Raw genomic sequence first — 21,968 nt, 5'->3', positions numbered from 1 at the left:
ACAGAGGAAACGTTTCAAACGTCTGACATGGGGCGGCGGGGGGGGCGTGTATCCGGCGTGAAAAATTTAAAGCTGGAAATCCCATTTAATTCAGTGGACTGACAAAACGCAGAAGAGGAAGCGACATACAAAGACATAGACAACCTCGCTGCGTTTCGAGCTAGTGAGGCGTACATACTCGACGCATGCGCAGGAAAACAATATTTCCCCCCTCCCCTCAGGCGGGCGGCGGGCTTCTCTCTCTCTCTCCAGGAGGCCGGGGGGGGGGCGTGTTTGGTAATTGAACAGCCGTTAACGGCCATAAGGAGAGCGTGCGCGCGCAGCCCACAGGTTCGGGCTGGAGCCCAGAGCCCTGCAGCGCATGCGCGCGGTCCCCATCTCCTCGCTCCTCCTCCTCTCACCCGGCTCGCTGCGCTTCCTTGACACGCCTCCCCTCTCCCTCCCTCCAGATACGTTTCCATCGGATCCGGGCTGGGCGCATGCGCTGTTGGCCGCGTCCTCCGTGCATATATGCCTGAGTGTGTGTGTGTATTTGTGTATGTTTTGGGCTGCGCGCGCGGAAGGTAGGGAGCGCGCGCGCCGGAGGTAACGGCTGCTGAGGTGCAACTGCCCTGGCTGCACCAAGGAGGGAGGTAGATAATTTGCGTGGTAAGGAGGCTGGAGCCGAGGAAGGAGAGAGGCAGAAGGGGGCTGTGGAAGGTGGGCTACAGCACGGCGTGCTCCCTCAGTCCTGTACATTTGAGGGTTGCTCATAAGTAGCACTCTGTGCATGCTCAGAAGAAATGCCCCGTTTAAAAAAACAACTAACAGCAACTCGCAACCATTCATTTATGCGTTTCTGGTTTTTGTCCTGGTAGGGTAAAGCAGTTCTTGGGGCTGGTCTAAGTTATAGATGGGGAAGAGGGAGGGGTGTTTTTAAGGCAGGGGCACCGCTCCTTGGGAAGGAAGGGGTCGTCAGGGTGCTAAACCTGGGGGGGTGGTTGTTTTTTGCACGTGGTTTTCCTTGGGTGCGAGAGGTGATGCTGCTGCTGTTGGTGATGATGATGATGATGATGGAGTTGGCGGAATGCAATTGATTCTGCTTTTGCTGAGCTGAGGGGGTGTTTCTTGGTTGTTAGGATAAAAGCTGGTTCTCTTTTCCCTTGTCGTCCGAGTGAAATAGAGCAGAAGGAATAATGTAGAAATGTGTGAAACTGGTGAAGGGCAGAGCAGATAAGTGATGGGGAAGGAAATGAAAAAATCAAGAACTAGGTTTAAATGTGAAGTGCTCATTTACGAGTCTCAATTTTAGAGAATGAAAGATAAATGGAGGAAATATATAAAGAGGAGGGGAAATTACACAGCACTGTCGACAGATATAATTTGAACATTTTACTAATTTTCTTTCAGCTAATGTTTCCTGGTGCTACTCAGGTTTGTTTCCTTTACAGATTGATGGTGTGCTTCCTGGTTAGTGAATTCTGTAAAATACAGTGGTTATTTGGGTCAGAAACATCACACATTCCATAGATGGTCTCTCTCTCTCTCTCTCTCTCTCTCTCTCTCTCTCTATTTTTGGATACAATGTAGAAAGAGTTGAGCTGGTGGCATTTAAGCTCTTGCATATTGTTGTGTTATTATAATCCCTGCTGCTTTTTGTCTTCTGTCATTGCTGCTTCAATTACATTACATTACATTTCACTTGAATAGAATAATAGAGTTGTAGAGCTGGGGGGTCATTTAGTGCAACCCCCTGCAGTGCAGAAATCTTGGCCAATGTGGGACTCAAAGCTCCGGCCCTGAGATTGAGTCTAATGCCCTTATGCGGTGGATACTACAGTTTAAGCATCAATTTTCATACCTAAGCAAGACTTCCAGATTTCCAGGTGCATAACATCAGTGCCATTAATCACAATGCTCTGGGCTATGACTATAACCATGAAATGTTTTTATGTAGTTTTCCATGTTGAGAGCAGATCTTCATTTAGTTCCTCATTTAGAGAATGTACTTCTGTTTTCTATACAACACTGAAAACTGAGTGTGGTGTACAGTACTTCAGTCCAAAGCAGTTTGATCATATTGCATCAATTTGCATCAGGTTATGCATTTGTTTCCATGCTCATTTTAAAGTGCTGATACTAACTCTTAAAACCCTGAATGGTTTGGGAACAGTTTATTTGAAAGACTGCCCAGACTCAACTGGTCAGATCTTTTAAGATTGGCCTTGGAAGCGTGGTAAGGTTGATCCTGTTGGTGGAAAGCAAGAACACCAATTTTTCACTTGTGGAATTTCCTCCTGTGAGAACTCAACTTGGCCTCCCCCTGCTTATGGCCTTTAAGTGGACCTTCCAAGCTTTTTTTGGGGGGGGGGTGACCCCAGTACCTGAGTTGTCTTGTCAATTAATGTTTTAATTGCAAGCTGCCTTGTGCAGGCTTCTTGTAGAAGCCTGACATAAATATATTGAATAATGTACAGCCTCTTCGGGAAGTGCACCTGAAGTCCACAGTGTGAAAGTGTGTCATTCAATTGCACATTGTCTATGCTGCAGTAAATGTGTATCCAGTCTCTTTCCTGCTCCCATGCACTGATGTATTGTGGCCTTGCTCTAGTATTTGGTCTGCAGAACTAAGGACCAAACAGCAGTAGTGCAGAGCAGGAGAGACAGGAAAAACGGCAGAAAAGATTTAATGCTGTAACTGGGCCTGTGGACCCCCCTGTTATTTTGTCATGCTGCTGTCCTCCCTCCCTGAAGTTGGTCACGTATGTAATAAATCAGGGATGAAGCAAATATGTTAAAGACAGGCTGTGTCTATAACATTGTTTCCTTTTTAAGGCTGTACATATAGTCATCACATGTACCGTGAATGTCGGGGGGGGGCCCCTCACCATTGTAATTTTTGATTATAAGCTTTTTGTGGCCGGTGTAAGTTTCACTCTGTGAAGCTCCATGTACTGTATGTTGTTGGAGCTATATAAGCATCTACTAAACATAATAACTTTTCTGAAAGTTCCTCAGATAAAAGTACTGATATTGATAAAGCGTCCTTTAAAAAACATGGGGCTGTAGAATGGCACGATTTGTCACACAAACTTTTGCCACTGAAATGAGTAAAGGCTATGTTTATGCCACGTTTGTTATAACGCTGGGTATATGTCAATTTACCCCCAGTTGCCATCCATGTGACCTTTCTCACAATACCTGTGAACTTGGTAAACAAATGCCACTGTACTCACTAGAATTAGTTAAAGTGTTTGTATTCAGTACTGTCAGACTAAGAGACTACAGACAGTTGGTATCTGGTAATTCATTTCCTTGTTTAGCAATGGAAAAAATGCCCATTTTTAGATGCCAAAAAGAAGGACTTGCATTTGGTTTGTGAAGTGAATGGAACATTGCAGCATTGTTGAATGGGGGCTTGAAGTGCTCCATTGTTTCGGTTTGGTCCTGCAGAATATTGGAGAAATTTCAAGAGGTTGAAGGTCATTAGTATAATGTTGAGAGATCAGATTGCATGAGAAGTGGCATGTTGGCACTGAAAAGTTGCCCTGAGTGTTCTGCTGCTTTCAGAACAGAGAGTATCTAGGTTATAGGACGTTGGTAACTTTGAAACTTCATTTCAGGTAATCTGCTGGTTTGTATGTCAGGGTGGGTGAGGTGCTACGCAAAAAGTGTGCATGTTAGAGGTTTTGAGGTATTGCACTGTTTGCTTGAAGGGAAATAAAGTATGTGTAGGTCACCCATCAAAAATATATAATCATATTTTTTTCAAATGATACCTAAAATGAATAAAAAGTGTAATGCAATTAAGTAGGCATTTGGTGCTTCTGCAGAGAAGGGATTGTTGAATGTTGATTGTTGCTCTTTGTATATGTAAGTAAAAATAAAATATTTCAAAAAAAAATAAATTATGGGAAAGTGGGTAATTTTATTTTATTTATAGGTTCTGAGGCATGAGATCAGCCCAACTGTTTAATTGAGTAAACAGTTTTGATTTTAAATTGATTAGCCAGGAAAACCCAAAGTAGTTCCTGAGGCTGCATTGCAACCATATCACAGGTGTTTTTTCAAAGCTAGCTACACCATGCATGCTACACGTGCTCTCCACTCATGCAACTGATTATGCACACACATGCAGACATGCAGACACATGTGTGTAATAAGTATGGCTATTCTTCTTGACCTCAGGGGTTGGGGTGGCTAGAAATGCTGCATTTTATTCCAGATCAGTTATGAACAAGTTAAAAGCACTGACCCCATTACAGAGCCTTATGGGGAGCTTACAACTTGCATCCATACATTGCAAGAACTGTCCCTTCCTTTCCCTCTTCTTCCTGTTTTTTAACAAGTTACCAGTCCATAAGAAGACCTCATTACTGCTGTCTTTGTTCATGAGTCTTGGTGGGGGACTGTGTCAAAAGCTTTTAAAAGGTTGGTGAGACAGGACCAGGGGTGTACAAAGTTGGGGCTGTCCGCCCTGGGTGCCACCCGGGGGGGGGGGGGTTGACAAAATGGCCTGCTGCCTCCCCGCCCCCAGCTGTAGGGTGGCCGAGGGCGCCGTCAGGCAGTTCACCCCATCCCTATGGGCAGTTTCCCCCGCCCCTTGGCTTCCTCCGCTACTGGGCAGGACTCGCCTGTATATGTCACGCTGATTCTTTTTCAGCAGAACCTGTTCTGTATGCTTGATTATTTTATACTTAGTAATGCTGTATGCCAGCTTAATTTGTGCACATATAATTTCCCTTATTCTCCCTGGATCCCATTTAGAAAATTTGGCACTATTTGGCCATTTTCTAGATCTTTGATAAAGAGGCTTATCTTGAGGACAAGCTATATCTTTTTGTTAGAAGATCAATAATTTCACATTTGAGTTGTTTAAGAACTCTTGGACGGATACAATCTGAAAATGTGACTGACAAAGGGAGTGTGTATCTGGTTGTCTCTGCAATTTAGTCATTATCTACTTAGAGCAGTGGTGTTTAAACTTCACCTTCAGGCAATCCTTTCCTCAACAGCTTGTGCTGAAGAACTCCTGCTGCAAAACTCTTCCATGTTGTAGATGACTCTGGTCTTTCCTCTGAGGTGCATACTTGATTTATATGGAGCACTTGCCATGCCATTTAAGTTTGACCATGTCTTGCATGACTTGATCATTACATACTATAATACATCCTGGCTGCTACCCATTGCTGGGAAGATCAGTAGGAGGATGCAAACTACCAAGGGGATTTACATTACAGATTTCTTGTTATAGAAGTTCAGGATGCCCTACAACACAGGAAATTACTGTCTTATGGCATGGATCCATATGAACTTTAACCAACTTTAACCTTGAAGCCAAGGAGGACCATTTAATGGAAGAGTTTTACTTGAACTACAGAGTTCAAGCTTAATCTCTGTCATGGCCAAATCATGTTTCATTTCAGTTTCCCATCTATACTGTAAATGGGAATAATAACAACAACAATAATACTAGTTTAATAATAATTACTGTTTGGAGTTCTTCCCTACCTTTACCGTGAAGTCCCAGGGTGCATTACAGTGGGTGGGTACTATATATCTCAGGTGTAAATGGTGCAACTTAAATAATAATGGCCTGATTTAAGAGGCCATGAGTGAATAATAAAACTTTAATCTGCAAGTGGTACAGTTCAGTTGTGTACAGGAAGGTATATTTAATCTTCCTTAGATGCAAAGCAATTTGAACAATAAAAAACAACAACAGATTATATATACTTTGAGAGAACTTCCTTCAGCCTTAACTATGCCAAGAAGGATTTTGTGATATTTAGAACTGTAGTTTGTTACTTTGGCTTTGACCCAAAGGTTCCCTGTATGAATAGAAAGGCAGTTGGAGGGTGTCCCAACTTTACTATTTCTCCTTCCTGCAGCCCACCCAACCTTTATGCTACAGACTATATTGTTCCAGAAGATTTGTATCTTCTGCACTGTATACAAGAACTCAATACAAGTGAAACTAAATCCGTCAACCTTTCCTATTACAGCATTGTGCAAATTTAGGCTTGTTTTCCTCCTGTTGCTCACAGTTGCTTGGTTCTAACTCATTGTGGAAATGTACTAGCAGTGGCTTGGATCCTAACTTTCGTTCCATGAATCAATAGAGCCCATGTTCCTAGACTGCCACTTCCACCATTTTCTTTACTTCTGCAGCCCCATGAAAATCCTCTCTTGCAGGTTTGGGAAGGCATGGAAGATTATGGATGTAGGGGGAAAGTTGGTAGAAATCATTTGCTCTAACATGTGAATGAATGAGCAACTTGAGATCCAAGCCCATGTTCCCATCCTGATAGTGACTTAGAAGTTGCCTTCTTGATTTTATTGCCTTGGTCTTTGTAAAAGACAGAATAATAGTTGGCAGCGAACTTCAACCTATGGTGTTTCAAGGGCTTGACGGAGGAAAATGCCTAATCTATTTTCATTTTGTTCTTGTAGTGAGAAAATGGCAGTTTTACTCAAGACTGGATGTTCTTCCTGATTTGCTTGGCAGGATGTGTGTGGCTTTTTTTCATGGAGACTAAGAACAAACCTGGAAGGAGACAAAACAGCTAATGGCTTCTGATTCTATGGTCCCAGAGCAAGCAAAGCATCATGTGGTAAAAGGCAGAAGGCAGCAGCCACAGGAGAGGTCACCTTTGAACAGTGATGGTGAAGAAGAAACATTTGTATTCGAAGCAAATGAAGCTTGGAAGGATTTTCACAGCTCTCTCCTCCGATTCTATGAAGCTGGGGAGCTTTGTGATGTTACGCTGAAGGTGCTGATTCCATATTTCCTCCTTTGTGTGTATGAGTGTAGAATGGTTTTGAGTGTAGAATGGTTTGTGCGTTTATGTATTAATTCACTAGAAAATATGTTAGCTTTGCATCATTTATGTTGACAACATTTGGGAGTTAGTGCCATGCAGTGTTGCCTTCCCTTTAACCAAAACTCTTCCGCAAAATGCTGCAAGTCAGCAGACTATTTGGTGCTTGTAGGGAGAGTGTGATTGTGCTAAATTTATGGACTTGAACTCAAATTTCAAAGTCCCCCCCCCCCTATTATTGTAAGAGGCCACAGTACCTATATAAACCCACTTAACTTATGTGACATGGCTGCCATCTTGTTTAGATATGTCATATATGCAAGCCTGGTCTTAACATTCTCTTCCTTACGAGGATGGGTCCAATCAGATAAGAGGATGTTCAGTGGGTCCAATCAGATAAGAGGATGTTTCACACTAAAAACTACTGCTGCTGTTATCAAGCTTGCTGAACACCAAGGGTAGGCTGTGGGTTAGCCAATCCCAGTGGTGTTTCCAGGTTTCTAAGTGCACCTCTTCACTTTCTCCCATGTAAGTAGTAGTTGCCATTCTCTTCTAGTGGGAAAAGCCCTAATACTGGGGATAACAATCTTGAGGTGGACTAAGTTGCTACTCTCCCCTCTTCCTTCTCCTATAATAGTGTGGGTATGGGTGCATTGGAATGGGAGTACATTAGCACTGTTTTGCATTTCTGTGGCAGTGCACCAAGGCTCTTGCTTGTCTGTGGAAGGAGAGGAATACAACTTCTGCAGTGCTTTGAGAAAGTATATAACAGGTTACAACTGCTAGTATCCACAAAAATGCCCTGAGAGCCCAGCTGCTTAGTTAATGGGTTTCAGGCAGCCTAGGTTTATTACATATTTTGTCCTTTTTTTCTTCTTTAAAGGTCCTCTTAGGTGCCCTACAGGCAATTGCAACAGTGGCATGGAGGCTACTCTTCCAAGGGTTCATCCCACAGTTCTCTTGTAATGTTAAAGATCAAGGTCACAGCTATATATTGCCTGGTTACCACAGATGATTAAAAAGTTTGTCCTAGGCAAAAAGATGACTTGGAGCCCATTTCCTGTAGCACATTCCTGTTTTAGTGCTTTTTATGTTGTATCTCTTTTTAATGATATAGTTTTACCATTTTTATGTTGTATTCTTGTATGTTGCTTAAAGATTTTTAAACAAAGTGGTTTATAAATTATTTTTCATAAATAAGTAAATAATTTTGAGGGACTGCCTAGTTCAGTGGTACCTCGGGTTACGAACTTAATTCATTCCGGATGTCCATTCTTAACCTGAGGCACGCTATCGCTAATGGCGCCTCCCGCTGCCGCCGTGCTGGCACTGTGCAATTTCCGTTCTCATCCAGGGGCAAAGTTCTCAACCCGAGGTACTACTTCCGGGTTAGCGGAGTTTGTAACCTGAAGTGTTTGTAACCTGAGGTACCACTGTTTTTTAAAAACCCACTATACATGCTCAGCTCAGTGCAAGTTTGAACTTATCAGGTAAGACTTTTGTATCAGAAGCCTTCTCCTTTGTTTTGCAAAGAGATATTGCGGTTTTTATCCTTTTCACACTAAAAACTACTGCTGCTGTTATCAAGCTTGCACGCTTCCCCCCTCCTCTTGCACAACAGGAAGGGGGACTTACATGTGGTGATAGGTGTCACTTATTATTTGAAACAAATAAACCAGAAATCTAGGTTAAAACAAACTCTGGTAAGTTTCAAAGTAAGCTACCATTGAATTGTGAGTTGAATCTGACTTGTTTAAATAAGAGTTTGTAAGCCAGAATGCTTGTTCATACAACTCAAATTGACATTTTTTGACAGTGAAACTAATCTTTTCAGAAGAGAAAAAGTTGATTAATAGAAAATATTATCAAGAGGATTTTTGTACCTGAAAACACATCCTGCAAATTTAAGAAAAACAGCTGGGTGGGGGAAGCTAGCTTCTTTAATAAGCAACCTAAAGACTGCTGGATCATAAAATGTAAACTTTCATTAGACTCATATCCTTATTATCAATTGATAGTTAATCTTTAAAATCATATAAGGCACAAATATTTTCAGCTGGGTCGACTCCAGTGCAAACCCATTTTTCCATTTCTGGGCTGAAATAGCACATTTATTTTATTCCATTTATATCCTGCCCTTCCTCCTGCTTTAGGGTTTGTGTATGAATTTTGGTCATTTGTTACTAATCTAGTGGTAGATAACCAAAGTGGTTGCATTGCCTTTTCCATGGTCAAATTGTACACACGGATCCACTAGCCTTGTAATGCAGCAAAACTGACCCGGCATAGTGATGTCTGTCCTTTTTTCATGGCAGCACATTGTCTAAAGCCATGTACAGCTAATTGCTTTTCATCATTTCTTGGCAAGAAAGTGTTTTGGCTGCATTAGATTGCTGTGGCTGTGGATTATTAAAAGAACAGCTAATTGAGATGACTGGATAAAACTACTAGAAATAATTCAGGGATGGAACTTTATCATTAAGCTAGTTGAAAGTGGGACTAATGAAAAATGATTTTCTCTTGCAGTTAAAGCAAAAAGTAGGTTTTACAACTGAATATGAACTGCATATTCATTGCTGAAATATTCATCAGTACAAATAAGGTTGTGATACTGTGATCAATATAATTTATCTTTCAAATTTATATAAATACTTGATGGAGACTTTTCAATAAAATGTTATGACTCTTACAACAGTACCACACATGTATACTAATCTATACAGAAAATTGTAATTGATCTGAGTAGTGTTGTTAGTCAATTTTCTGTTTATTCAATTTTCTTGATAGTTCTGAGGTCAATACCCCTTTGCATTTCTGGATTTGATTAATGCTAATAATTTTTAAAATCCCTTACTACATCTTTAGAATTCAAGACCACAGCTTCTTTTTATTAAGGTAAAACAATTAACTCTATTAATATAAATGTATGTTATCCCACAGGTGGGTTCGAAGTTGATCTCCTGTCACAAGCTTGTCCTGGCTTGTGTTATTCCATACTTCCGAGCCATGTTCCTTTCTGAAATGGCAGAAGCTAAACAGACATTGATCGAGATCAAAGACTTTGATGGTGATGCCATAGAAGATTTGGTCAAATTTGTCTATTCATCTCGACTGACTCTGACGGTAGACAATGTCCAGCCTCTCTTATATGCGGCCTGCATTCTTCAGGTAGAGGTAGTGGCCAAAGCTTGCTGTGAATACATGAAGCTACACTTCCATCCTTCAAATTGCCTGGCAGTGAGATCCTTTGCGGAGAGCCACAATCGTATTGACTTGATGGATATGGCCGATCGCTATGCATGTGAACATTTTGCTGAAGTGGTGGAATGTGAAGATTTTGTGAGTGTGTCACCTCAGCACCTTCATAAACTGTTGTCTTCCAGTGACCTGAGCATTGAAAGTGAAAAGCAGGTTTATGGTGCTGCTATTAAGTGGCTTCTGGCCAATCCACAGCATCATGCTACATGGTTAGATGAAATAGTTGCTCAGGTAAGGACCAGATGAGAATGGAGTAACTAAATCTATTGGTGTCTCATAATATGCAGAGGTGGGGTGATCTGTGGGGTGATTATACTGGTTCTCCACATTGGAACTGGATCACTTCTTGGTTCTCAGACTTAAGACAATTTTTCTCTTACGCATTCTTTGTGACAAATTGAAGTTGGGGTCACTTCTGTTAAATCCCTGAAAACTGTGGGTTTCTCAAAAGCAAATTTGGTTACTTTCTGTCTAAGAGCCAGGTCACACACATTTGCATCTTGTCACCACACATTATTTGATGACTTGCAGCTGAATGCATGAGCAGCGTTGATTTGTGGAGAGATTAAATATTTTATGCATGTCAGTCATAGTTCAAAAGTGCAGGCAGCAAGTAATCACAATGTGTGTGTAAGTAGGATGTGTCAGGGTTCACAGCAGCTATAACACAAGGAGGAATGTCACTGTTGTTACAACTAAATGGAATCTTGTTTTTTCATCTTCTGGATCTCTCTCTCCCTAGTGAAGACATAGGACATACATACTGGCTTCAGTTGTAGGCCATACAGATGCAGAATGACCACACTGAACAAGGCAAATAGAGGATCATGATGTTCTCCATGATGTCTCTGGAGGCTTGCCTAGTAATTGCTGAGAACTGTTACTATTGGTTCAGCTGACCACCCATAATCTCCATTCTCCTAGGTGCGCCTACCACTGTTACCCATTTGTTTTCTCATGGGAGTAGTGGCAAAAGAAGAAATTGTCAAGCAGAACCTAAAATGTCGGGACTTGCTGGATGAAGCAAGGAACTACCACCTTCACTTAAGTAGTCATACCGTGCCAGATTTTGAGTATTCTGTACGGACAACACCAAGGAAACGCACAGCAGGTAACTAGTTTCTGAGGCACCAGTGTTTTAGAAACTCACAAAAGGTCTATTCTGTAGAGGTGTAAGTACTCATGCTAGAATAGTAAAAGACAACATAAATGAATTTGTACACAGCATAACATTAGTAAGCTGTGTCATTTTATTTAAGTGCCTTAGAGTATAGCTTTTAAAATTCATTTTGTGTGAATCTGTATCTACACAAAAGTTTGGTTCACAATGGTATAGCATTGCCTCGGCATGAATCTCTGATTTGAATGCTAAACTATGGAATACTGTCTCAACTGATGAGCTAAATTTCTTGTATTGAACAGTATGTATTACAGCCTAACAGTCTCAATGTACAATCCTTGGATACATTAATGCATTTGAATGATGGAGAACAGTTTTCAACATAAAAAAAAAATCCTTCCAGTAGCACTTAGAGACCAACTAAGTTTGTTATTGGTATGAGCTTTGGTGTGCATGCACACTTCTTCAGATATGTATGTTTTCAACATAACATACAATCTGCCTCCATTGCAATTGATAAACAAAAACTCCCATGGTTAAAGGAGCTGGGTTTTGCCCAGTTTTTGTTGCTTACTTGAGTCATCTGAAGTGATGTGCTCTATAGGAATCTTGAAGCAGTGTGCTGAACGTTACCTGTGGTGGTGTTGGCCAAAAACATGTATCTCTTTAAAGTGGAGAGGGATGTTGGGATTGTGAATGGACTAAAATCAGGCTTGTTAAGGAGCCACTTGCCTGGAAGTCCATGGTGAGTTAGAATTGCTTTAGGCAGATAGCCTCCTGCAAGTTGAAGCAAGCTGATTCTCTTTATGTTGGGCTGTCAAAAATGCATGTGAATAGGGAGGCTATTAAACATTTTAAGGGGTTATTAACTTTTGTGGATCTTTCCACAAGCCTTGATTAGGTGACTTGCCTATTCCAGCTCTGACTTCCCTCTCAGTCTGTGTTGAAGCCTCAACCCAGTTCATCCTAAGTTGAAGCAGGGTGGAACTGTTACTGTTGAATGACAAATTGTCAGTGTTGAACATTGAAAACAGTAAATAACACTAAGCCAACCAAACAGACCAGTTTCTACTATTTAGTTTTAAGAGGACTTTTAATGTGTGCTATGTTCAGCATTCTGTACTTTGCCACCCTGTGAATTTTGTGTGATGAATACTGACGTTCTTAAGAAATGAGGTGTTTGTGACTTTTGTTGTATGTTTTCTGTTAGGTGTCCTTTTCTGTGTTGGTGGTCGTGGTGGATCTGGCGACCCATTTCGCAGCATTGAATGCTACTCTATAAATAAGAACAGCTGGTTTTTTGGCCCTGAAATGAACAGTAGGAGGAGGCATGTGGGTGTAATCTCTGTGGGAGGTTGGTAAAAAGAAATCTGTGCTCTAAAATTGCTTTATACTTTGTTGAAGTTAATGACTCAGCCATTCCATCAACCAAAATTACAGCCTTTGTATACAAAATAGCTGAGAATAGTAGTTGGCTTCTTGCGATAAAAAGATGCAATTGTTTCTGTTTTGCAGTTAACTGGTTTTGTGTTCTGGGTTTCTGCCCAATGAAATGTCCTCTCTAGTACTAAAAATACAACTCACAGCTTGAGTCTAGCCACAGTACCTACCACTGAATTCAACACTAGGAACTATTTACTGCACTAGTAAATAGCATTGCATCTTAACTTAGAAAAGATTTAGAGCTGCTGCCTTTTAAGGCTGCCTTTGTATCCTAGTACTATAAAGTATCATCAAGTCCCTGAGACTATTATTTTCCCCTGATCTTTAGATAATGTGGTGCTGATTTCTTTACAGAAAAAAATTATTGTAGACATTACGCTATAGCAGTAATGGAATATATATAATAGAGTGGCAAAAAATGTGAATCTAATTTCACTAGTGCGACACAGTGGTTATGTGTGAACTAAGACCTAGGAAGCAGCTGTTTCACATCTTGTCTTCTTGATATCATACTAGATGGCCACAGGTAATACTTTAAGGAGTTAGCCTAGTTTGTCTGACCAGAAAATTTTATATGTTTCAGGTAAAGTTTATGCAGTGGGTGGACATGATGGAAATGAACATCTGGGCAGCATGGAAATGTTTGATCCTCTCACAAATAAATGGATGATGAAAGCATCAATGAATACCAAAAGGTATGCAAACTTGGCATGAACATTCCATTTTGTTGTTGTTGTTGTTAAAGAAGTAGATTCATGTGGAATGCATTACCATTTATTGAGGTATACATCAGATAGGCTGTACATAGAACAAGTACCTAGTCATTGCCAACGCCTGCAGTCCAAAGTAAGACGCAACACAGAAGGTGAACAGCGGACATAAAAAATATGAGATGAGCACATAGGGTGAAAAACAGAAGTGGGGAAGGAACAAGATAAATTAGAAAAAGAGTCAGAGTTGTCTCATAATTATTTTAGCTGCGGTAATTGTAAATAGAGTGTTTAGTGAAGCTGTTGGAAATCCCCAATATAAGAGGATTCTTTATATTCTTTTAAGAGTTTGGAATAGACTGATAGTGACAAAATGAACAGTGTTCGTGGGGTATCAGAAGGGAAATTAAAACTGAATTTAGGCCTTCAAAGAAACATGGGGGAATAAAGTGTGGAGGAGGCATGAGGACATCTATGCCATCTCCACCCCTGACCTTCCAACATTGAGTGGATTGGACCGTCCAACATGCACATAATACTCATTCAGACCTTTCTACTTGAAGTGAGAAAATCAGAGCTAGAGCTGAAAAGGGCAGAGAAGCTGCTGCTGCTGGTACTGCATGTGCCGCACTTCATTCCTCATGTGTTGATTGAATGCATGAATGAGGCTTTTGTTTATAGAAAAATGGCCCTTGCCAGCATACAGCAAGAAAGAATTTATGTCATGGTCAAAACTTGCAGTTCACTGATCTGTTAAATCCTCATGTTGTCGTTGAATATTATTATCTGGTGATTAGTGTGGTTGGAAAAAAATAAAGAAAATTGACAGAATTACAAACCTGCAAATGTTCTAGAGTCCAAAATCTGTTCTTTAATTCTTTCATTTGCAATATCTTGAAGAAACATTTTAAAGGTCTCTTTGATTAAGTATACTTCAGCTGGGAAAGAAGCTTCCATTTGTGGTTTACACTTGGGGTTTTATTAACCTTGGTATTCTTGAAAAGTTGCCAAAGTGAGGTAGAGCTAATGATACCTAGTAACTCACTTTGCCAGTTTGTAACTCACTTTTGTTTTAAGTTTGTTTGTTTTAAGATTATGTAACAGTTTGTTTTAAGATTATGTAGTCTGATAACTAATTGTGTTGTTTTATTAGGAGAGGGATTGCCCTGGCTTCTCTTGGAGGCCCCATTTATGCTATTGGGGGACTGGATGATAACACTTGCTTCAGCGATGTGGAGAGATACGACATTGAATCTGATCAGTGGAGTGCTGTAGCACCTATGAATACGCCCCGGGGAGGTGTTGGCTCTGTGGCTCTTGTGGTAAGCAACTCTGGGTTTTTTATTGGCATTCAAAGGGCATCGGCACAGAAATGTCGTATAGCTCTGCCTTGCAAGTGTATTGCAAGTGTATTAAAATACTTTAAGGTTATGTGGAGGTCAAACTTTCTTGACTGTTCTTCACTACATTGGTTTAAGGTGCCACTCTTGAAGTCGTGATAAGAGGCAATGAAATCAAAGATTGAATAAAAGGTGGGAAATGAAATATGGAAGGAATATAATTTAATTAAAAACAGAACTGAAGACATTGCAGAGTTAAAATAGAACTCTTCAGTGAAAGTGGAAAGTCTTTGCTTGGTGTCATAAAAAACAATAAACTATTTTTAATTTCTGTTATTATTCTGTGTCTTAAAATAGTTATTTAACTCTGTGGAACTTTGTCACTTTTTTTTAATATATATTATTATTAATTAGATTTTTTAGTTGCTTATCTTGCCGAAGGCAACCCATAGCAACTTACAACCAAAGTCTTGTTATTAAGTGTTGTTCATTGCAGTATTTACCTGATTGCAGGGTTTTTTTTTGTGCTAAGTCTTGTTATATAGAATGTTGTTAATGTGGATCTTGCTGTTTTAATTCATTTTATTGTTTTTGCATGTTGCCCAGAGGATTTTTCGGGTTTTTTGGAGGAGTAATTGATAAAAAGACTATATTTACTAAATAGAATTAAATAATGAATGTGGATTCATATAAGTACAGTATAACTTTGGCAAGTATAAAATAAGTAATATCCACAGACGATAATGTTGAAACCTGAAAACTCATCTAGTAAATTGGATCGAAAGCTTGCTGTTGTGTTGGCAATGATTATATGGTGCTCAAAATTTTATCCTTGGGGATAGACTGCTGCTGCCTAGCAAGCTGGTTGACAACTGTTTCTTTATACATTGTGAGAGCAGAAGGGACACATCTTAATTTTTGCTGCAGTAACGCACCTAATTCACCCTTGGGCCTGGCTGTTGGATAGAACATTCATATACGGATATATACGATATCTTTATTGTCATTGTCCCTTGCAGAACAATGAAATTGAAAATTTCATTTCATTTGATCTTCATTTGATCTTTCCTCTTTTCAGAACCATGTATATGCTGTTGGTGGAAATGATGGTGTCGCTTCTCTCTCCAGCGTGGAGAAGTATGATCCTCATCTAGATAAATGGATAGAAGTGAAAGAAATGGGTCAGCGAAGAGCTGGCAATGGGGTTAGTGAACTTCATGGCTGCCTATATGTGGTAGGTGAGTAGCACCTAGATGTTTATCCATGTGCATAACTCATCTTCTTGTAGCTTTGCTGTATGTGTTTGAAACAACATCATCAAATGATTACACTGGATTTTAAGTATTTTCGTTGCTGGCTGTGGACAATACTGTATTTTGCGATAAAGTGATAAATAAGCTATCTTTTTTCAAGGCAACAGTGCACTACTGGGCATAAACCTCAGGCTCCTCTTCTTACTAATATTGAGGTACACTTGCTTACAGATCATGCTAACAATGGACTAGGTTTTAGCTTTATAAGAATTGTGGGCTTTTAGGTCAAATAGCAGATCCATTGTATTTTTTGGTACTGTTTGAATAACTGGGTCACTATGCATCCTGTAGCTTTGCTCCGCAGAACAGCTTGCGATAAAACTACTGCATAGTCTGAGAGAAGATTTCATGCTTCACTTGTATGTATATGCCTTGATGCAGGTGGCTTTGATGACAATTCTCCGCTGAGCTCTGTTGAACGATTTGACCCTCGCAGCAACAAGTGGGAATATGTAGCGGAGCTTACGACGCCTCGGGGTGGAGTTGGCATAGCAACGTTAATGGGCAAAATCTTTGCTGTTGGAGGGCATAATGGAAATGCTTACCTGAATACAGTGGAAGCCTTTGATCCTGTGGTGAACAGGTAACTTTGATTCTTGCTTTTACAGAGCTAGGTCTTTATGCTGGATGAGACGTGAACCAATGGATTCAAGTTACAGTGGTACCTCAGGTTACATACGCTTCAGGTTACAGACTCCGCTAACCCAGAAATAGTACCTCGGGTTAAGAACTTTGCTTCAGGATGAGAACAGAAATTGCACAGCGGCAGCAGCAGGAGGCCCCATTAGCTAAAGTGGTACCTCAGGTTAAGAACAGTTTCAAGTTAAGAACGGACCTCCGGAACGAATTAAGTACTTAACCCGAGGTACCACTGTACAAGAAAGGAGATTCCAACCTAACATCAGGACAAACCTTCTGACAGTAAGAGCTGTTCAGCAGGGAAAAAATCCCACAAGAGGTGGTGGACTCTCCTTCCTTGGAGATTTTTAAGCTTGGATGACCATCTGTCATGGATGCTTTAGTTCAGTTTCCTTCATGGCAGTGGGTTGGACTAGATGTCCCTTCCAATGCTACGATTCCGTGATTCTATGAAAAGTAGGAAAAATCTGTGTAGTTGATGTTAAAGTCTCACTTTCTCTATTGCAGCTGCCACCAAGCAGTTATTAGACTTGGTATTCATTCTAGGGGATTGGCAAATGTACAAGTGAAAAGGGTTGTAGTTTTTTGGACAGACCTGTTGTAATGGATGAGTCTAGGAAGCCGAAAAGCAGGAATTTTGACAAAGTAGAGATGGTAGGAAAAAAGTACACCAGAACTCATTCATTGTTCTTAGACAGATAGAAGCAATTATAAAAATATTGTTTTAAAATTATATTTGGCCTTGAACTATTACTGTCTTTGTGCATGGGAAGCTAATCCCTCTCCTCTGCCTAGTCTTGCTATTTAAATGCAAATGGACCAGCATTTAGTTCTTCAGCAAGGTTTCCTTCATGGGTGGTGGTAGAACCCACAAATAGTTACAAAAATAAAATAGAAGCAATTTTCAAAATTAGCACTGTATAAGAGCTTTTGTCACGCTAAGCTGTGTAGGAAAGATGTAGCTAAGCTTTTTTCACTTTAAGATATTTGATGTGCCAAGGACAGTTGCATTGCCAGCTCCCCTTGTATTCAATTTTTCCTCTTTCATTCTTTCTTAGGTGGGAGCTTGTTGGTTCCGTGTCTCACTGCAGAGCTGGGGCTGGTGTAGCCGTGTGTGCCTGCCTTGGCAGCCAGATCCGCGACGTGGGTCAAGGATCCAGCAATGTGGTGGATTGCATGTAAAATCGAAGACTTTGTGAAATGCCACAGTACTTTACAACTTTTGTGCAAAGACATTTTGATTTTTTTCAAAAGCAGTATGTGTAGATACTCAAAAGCTTTTTTTATTTATAGAACTTGTTCATACCTGGTAGCAAACCATGGTTTAGCATTACATGCATGAGCTGAATCAAGTTCAGTGCATCCTTGGCCTTCTTTTCCTTCGTCTCTCCTTTGTCTTGGGCAATGTTTAGCTTCACTTTCCCTGAATCTCAGCCTTTCTTCTCATCTGGACCAGGGATCCTGATTTCTCTCAAATCCTGGATAAACAACCCACCTTCATAATGCATACCTTGAATCTGGCTTATCTTGAAATTCACCAGAGTTTGTGATAAACCAGTGCTTTGGAAAACAGGACCAGTTGAGATGCAAGGAATGTTCTTCTGGCCACAAGGGAAGAGAGGGCATCCACGGCATTGCCCAGGGCTCATTCTAGTTCATGCATGTAGCACTAAGTTCGCAAATATGGCCTCACCAGTTGTTTAGTACAGGGGTGAGGAACCTGTGCCTTTCCAGATGTTTGGCTACAACTCTCATCATTCCTGATCATTGTCCATTCTGCTGATGCCAATGGGTGTCTGGGTCCAACATCTGGAAGGCAACAGGTTGGTCTGGCTTAGAACACATCCCCCAGTGTTTTCATAGTAACAGAGATGTGGGGACATCATTTTAAGCATCTTATAACTGCCAAAGATGTTGGAGAACCTTTCGTCTGTATATTTCAAATGACTGGGATTTGTCCTCAAAAGTTGGTACACTTACAATTATCACAGTTATCTGGAGAATCCTTTAAGTCTTGTATACATTCTGTTTAAAAACTCTTGACTTTATGTGTAAATGTGTTCTACAGTTGTAACACTATGCAGACCCATAAAAGCCCGGAAAACTCCAGAGTCCTGAAAAGCGTTAATTAGGAAATTGACTTGAACAACACTTGAGAGATTCTGGTGGTCTGATATCTTGGTTTTCAGAAACTGCATTTGATGCCAGTTTTGTTTGCTCAGGCAACACAGATGAATCAGTTTGTAACAGAACAACTACATTCTGCTTCCTTGTTGAAAATTGTACAGTAGAAACAAGGATCATGAACTGTCTGGATCAAGGATTATGAAAAAATAGTGGTTGCTGATGATGTTGTAACAGGGTGAAGTATATTGCTTATGAACCATCTTCATTTCATCCTAAGAGCTAGAGCAGAGGTTTTCAACCTTTTTGAATCCACAGCTCCCTAGGCCAACTACATTCTTTCTGTGGCATCCCTGTAGGGCTCAGGAGTCCAGTTATGTCACCCTTTGCCTGCAGAGCTGGCAGCCTCTCACCCTTTTTTCAAATGCCCTCCCTTGTGGCGTGTTCTCTCAGCCTCCTCTCCTTGGGAGTCCTCTGGGAAGCTGCTACCGCTGCCCCTAGTCTCTGAGCTCTCCCCCTGCCCCAAAGAGAGGTGCCTCCTCACACTGCCCCACAGGAAGAGGGTGCCCCCAGGCTTAGTGGCCCAGTGGAAACTGGCCAAAGGTGAACGTGAGACCAGCACCTTACTTTGGGAGGCAGCAATGACAGCAGTGGGTGCTGCTGGGCCTGCATGGTGGAAAAGACTCACCTTCAGCACTGGGCACTCAGCTCCCAGGCAGGCCTTGCACACAGTAAGTGCAAGAAAGGCCAGCGCAATGCCTGGCTGCCTGCCTGGCTTCCAACTTGTTTGTCTGTTTGCAACAGCAAGGGCTGGCGGACTAGCTAGCTGAGCTCACTTGCCCATTTGCTTGCTTACTCCAAGGCCACCTCAGCTCCTGGCAACCATCACGCCATGGCCAGCCCCAGAGGCACCATTTGCCTGGGGAGCTTGTAGCCAGGGCTGCTGCAACAAACAGCCACACAAACCTTTGGGAGGCAGAGATGTGAGAGGGCATCAGAGGGAAGGAAAGAGAGACAGAGGCCACTTTTGCCCACGGCACCCCTGACCATCATTCAAGGCACCCCTGGTTGGAAACCACTGAGCTAGAGGGATTTTTGTGTCCACTCTCCTGCTGCTTATGAATCACCTTTCTCTGTTTTCCTTGAGGTTACTGGCTTTTACTTCAGTTTCCAACCTCGCATCTGAACCCTGGACCATTCCATTTTCAGATTTCTCATGTGACTTTTGGGACAATCGTTCAGCAAATCGTTTAGAAGCTGGTCATCTTGTGCTGCTCACCTTGAATGGACTTTTCTGGTTAGTTTGCAAAGCCAGGAAATTAATTTGCCTTAATGATAATGAAAGGGATAGGCTTTTTAGTTTTGTTTTTCTTACGTATGTGCCGCGTGTGCATGTATGCTCACTTTATATTCAAAACAATCATTGCAAGTCATTTCCCAAAGAAGTTATCTCACTTGGGGCCCGATACTGCAATGCCACCGCAGGATGGAGGAACCTTTGTGGAATCCCTGTCAGATGGTGACTTTGTCCCTGGGTGAATATCTGCAGAGATCCAGGTTTTAATATGGTATGAAGTTGTGGAAATAGGTTGGCACCCAGCATCTCACTGTGTGAGCTCCTTGAAGAAGCAGCAGTCCATAAGGAAAAGTTTGTAGTCTTAACCTATGCTGGTTCATTTCCATACCCCCCTCCCCTTCCTGGTGGGAGAGCTAGTGTTTTGGAATGGATCAAGCCTTTCGCTAGTGGTTTAAGTGTGTCGTCTTCTGTTGTTAACTTAGAGGGAAGAGTACAGTTGTTAAATCATGCTAAATATTTCTATTGGGAAGCCCGAAGGAAAGATGGAATTAGACTTGTGTGTACATCTGTTGAAGGTTTACTTAATTTGCAGTCTTTTCCTTTTAAAAATTAATTTACCTGATTTGATGTAGTGGGTCTAATTTTTATCCCCACCCCACCCCAATTCTTTGTCAGAACTGCACTGAATTTCTTTTGTTCTGATTACTTAGCACTCAGCCTATGGAGCTCTGCATGTGAGACAGTGTATAGCTGTATTTTAAGAGCAAGCATCTTGGGGCAGCTTTCCTCTGTTGTGGCAAAAGCTCATGAGGCAAGGAACAGAGTGCCGCATCCTTTTATAAAAAAGGAAATTGGGCGTTTTGATGTCGGGTATGTGATTTGGGAGCTGCCTCAACACAACTCCATATGAAATTGTAACTTCCCATCTCACAAGGGAAAATTTGGGCAAAATGTATATGGCTAAAGCTTTATACCTAAACATTTTATGGTGGGTGGGATTGACTTTGAGGCACAATATGGGCATAACAACACTGTGTTTCTTGGAGAAACAGTTATTTAATGATTCTCTGTATGTAGTTCTATCACTTTACTATTGCACTGCCACTTCTAAAACCTGGTTTGTATTAGTCTGTGGTATCCAGTGGACAAAATGCAGAATGAAGTGGTGTGGTATGTTGTGTGGAAATTGGCAATATTGTAATAAAATACATTTATTTGTTGGCTTGTGCATTTATTTCTCTTTTGGGTGGAATTTCAGTGCTGAAAGGCAGATAGCGGATATATCCTAGGTCCCCTGGAAGCCTTATCACTGACACTTAAGAGATACAGATGTTATCTGAATAAACTGCACAGTAAATTATCAGAAACTATTGCTCTTCTGAGGGTTAGGGTTGATGAACCATCTACCTTATGATATTAAATTTTATTTCTTGACAGAGTTCTGCTGATAGGACTACCTGTGGTCAGAGTCCTTTGTTTAGATGCATATTTTGTAACCTGCTGGTGTCTTGCTATGCAGTCCAAGGATAGCTCTGGCAGCGCCATCCAACAGCTCATCATAGAAATCTCTAGAAACATGAAGCAGAGAGGAGGTTGCAATCATAATTCCTAGCGCCAAATACTTTTTTAAATGCAACGTGTTTCTGCTATGGGTTTGTTCCTTCTGCCTGCTGCATCTCGTGTCACTAAGTCACAAACTTATAGCTTGCTGTGCGGGAGCAGTTATGACTCCCAGAGTGGGTTAGAAGTGTTGATGACCTGATCCCTGCCTTTACATAATCCAAAAGACATGACATAGAAGGGAAAGTGATCAGGAGGGAGGAGAAAATAGATAACTTGGGCATGATTTCTTAATTATGGACAGTGCTTCTTTTTCTTCAGGGGGTACTCAATGGTACGCAGTACCAGCACCTCTTTTGTTGTT

General features: G+C 41.1%; 1 protein-coding gene across 13 annotated transcripts; it reads left to right on the top strand.

Moving 5' to 3' along the window:
• Positions 1-413: 413 nt before the first annotated feature.
• Positions 414-21,264, top strand: KLHL8 (kelch like family member 8). 13 transcript variants are annotated; one of them, XR_014501826.1, is made up of 10 exons: positions 414-648; positions 6,433-6,752; positions 9,741-10,289; positions 10,983-11,169; positions 12,389-12,532; positions 13,205-13,316; positions 14,485-14,653; positions 15,750-15,905; positions 16,366-16,567; positions 17,682-21,264. XR_014501826.1 is itself a non-coding variant. In XM_083398415.1 (10 exons), exons 2-10 carry the CDS (start codon positions 6,549-6,551, stop codon positions 17,803-17,805), a joined length of 1,851 nt encoding a protein of 616 aa, XP_083254541.1. In that variant the 5' UTR covers positions 417-563; positions 6,488-6,548; the 3' UTR covers positions 17,806-21,264. The 13 variants fall into 13 exon arrangements, 11 of the variants coding, with proteins under 11 accessions (XP_083254532.1, XP_083254541.1, XP_083254538.1 ...); XM_083398415.1 differs by having other exon boundaries at positions 417-563; positions 6,488-6,752; positions 15,750-15,909; XM_083398412.1 differs by having other exon boundaries at positions 417-563; positions 15,750-15,909.
• The last annotated feature ends 704 nt before the right edge of the window (positions 21,265-21,968 follow it).

Source organism: Podarcis tiliguerta, assembly GCF_965153285.1.
Source record: "Podarcis tiliguerta genome assembly, chromosome: 9".
In the NCBI taxonomy this organism is placed as follows: Eukaryota; Metazoa; Chordata; class Lepidosauria; order Squamata; family Lacertidae; genus Podarcis; species Podarcis tiliguerta.
Note: the sequence above shows the minus strand (reverse complement) of the source record. Positions and strands in the feature narration are given on the sequence as shown.

Bases quoted from the DNA above. Each gene is read 5' to 3' on its own strand.
- KLHL8 (XM_083398415.1), top strand. From the start codon at position 6,549: ATGGCTTCTGATTCTATGGTCCCAGAGCAAGCAAAGCATCATGTGGTA. The intron at 10,290-10,982 runs GTAAGGACCAGA...CCATTCTCCTAG, and splicing joins TAGATGAAATAGTTGCTCAG to GTGCGCCTACCACTGTTACC. The intron at 15,910-16,365 runs GTGAGTAGCACC...GCCTTGATGCAG, and splicing joins TGGCTGCCTATATGTGGTAG to GTGGCTTTGATGACAATTCT.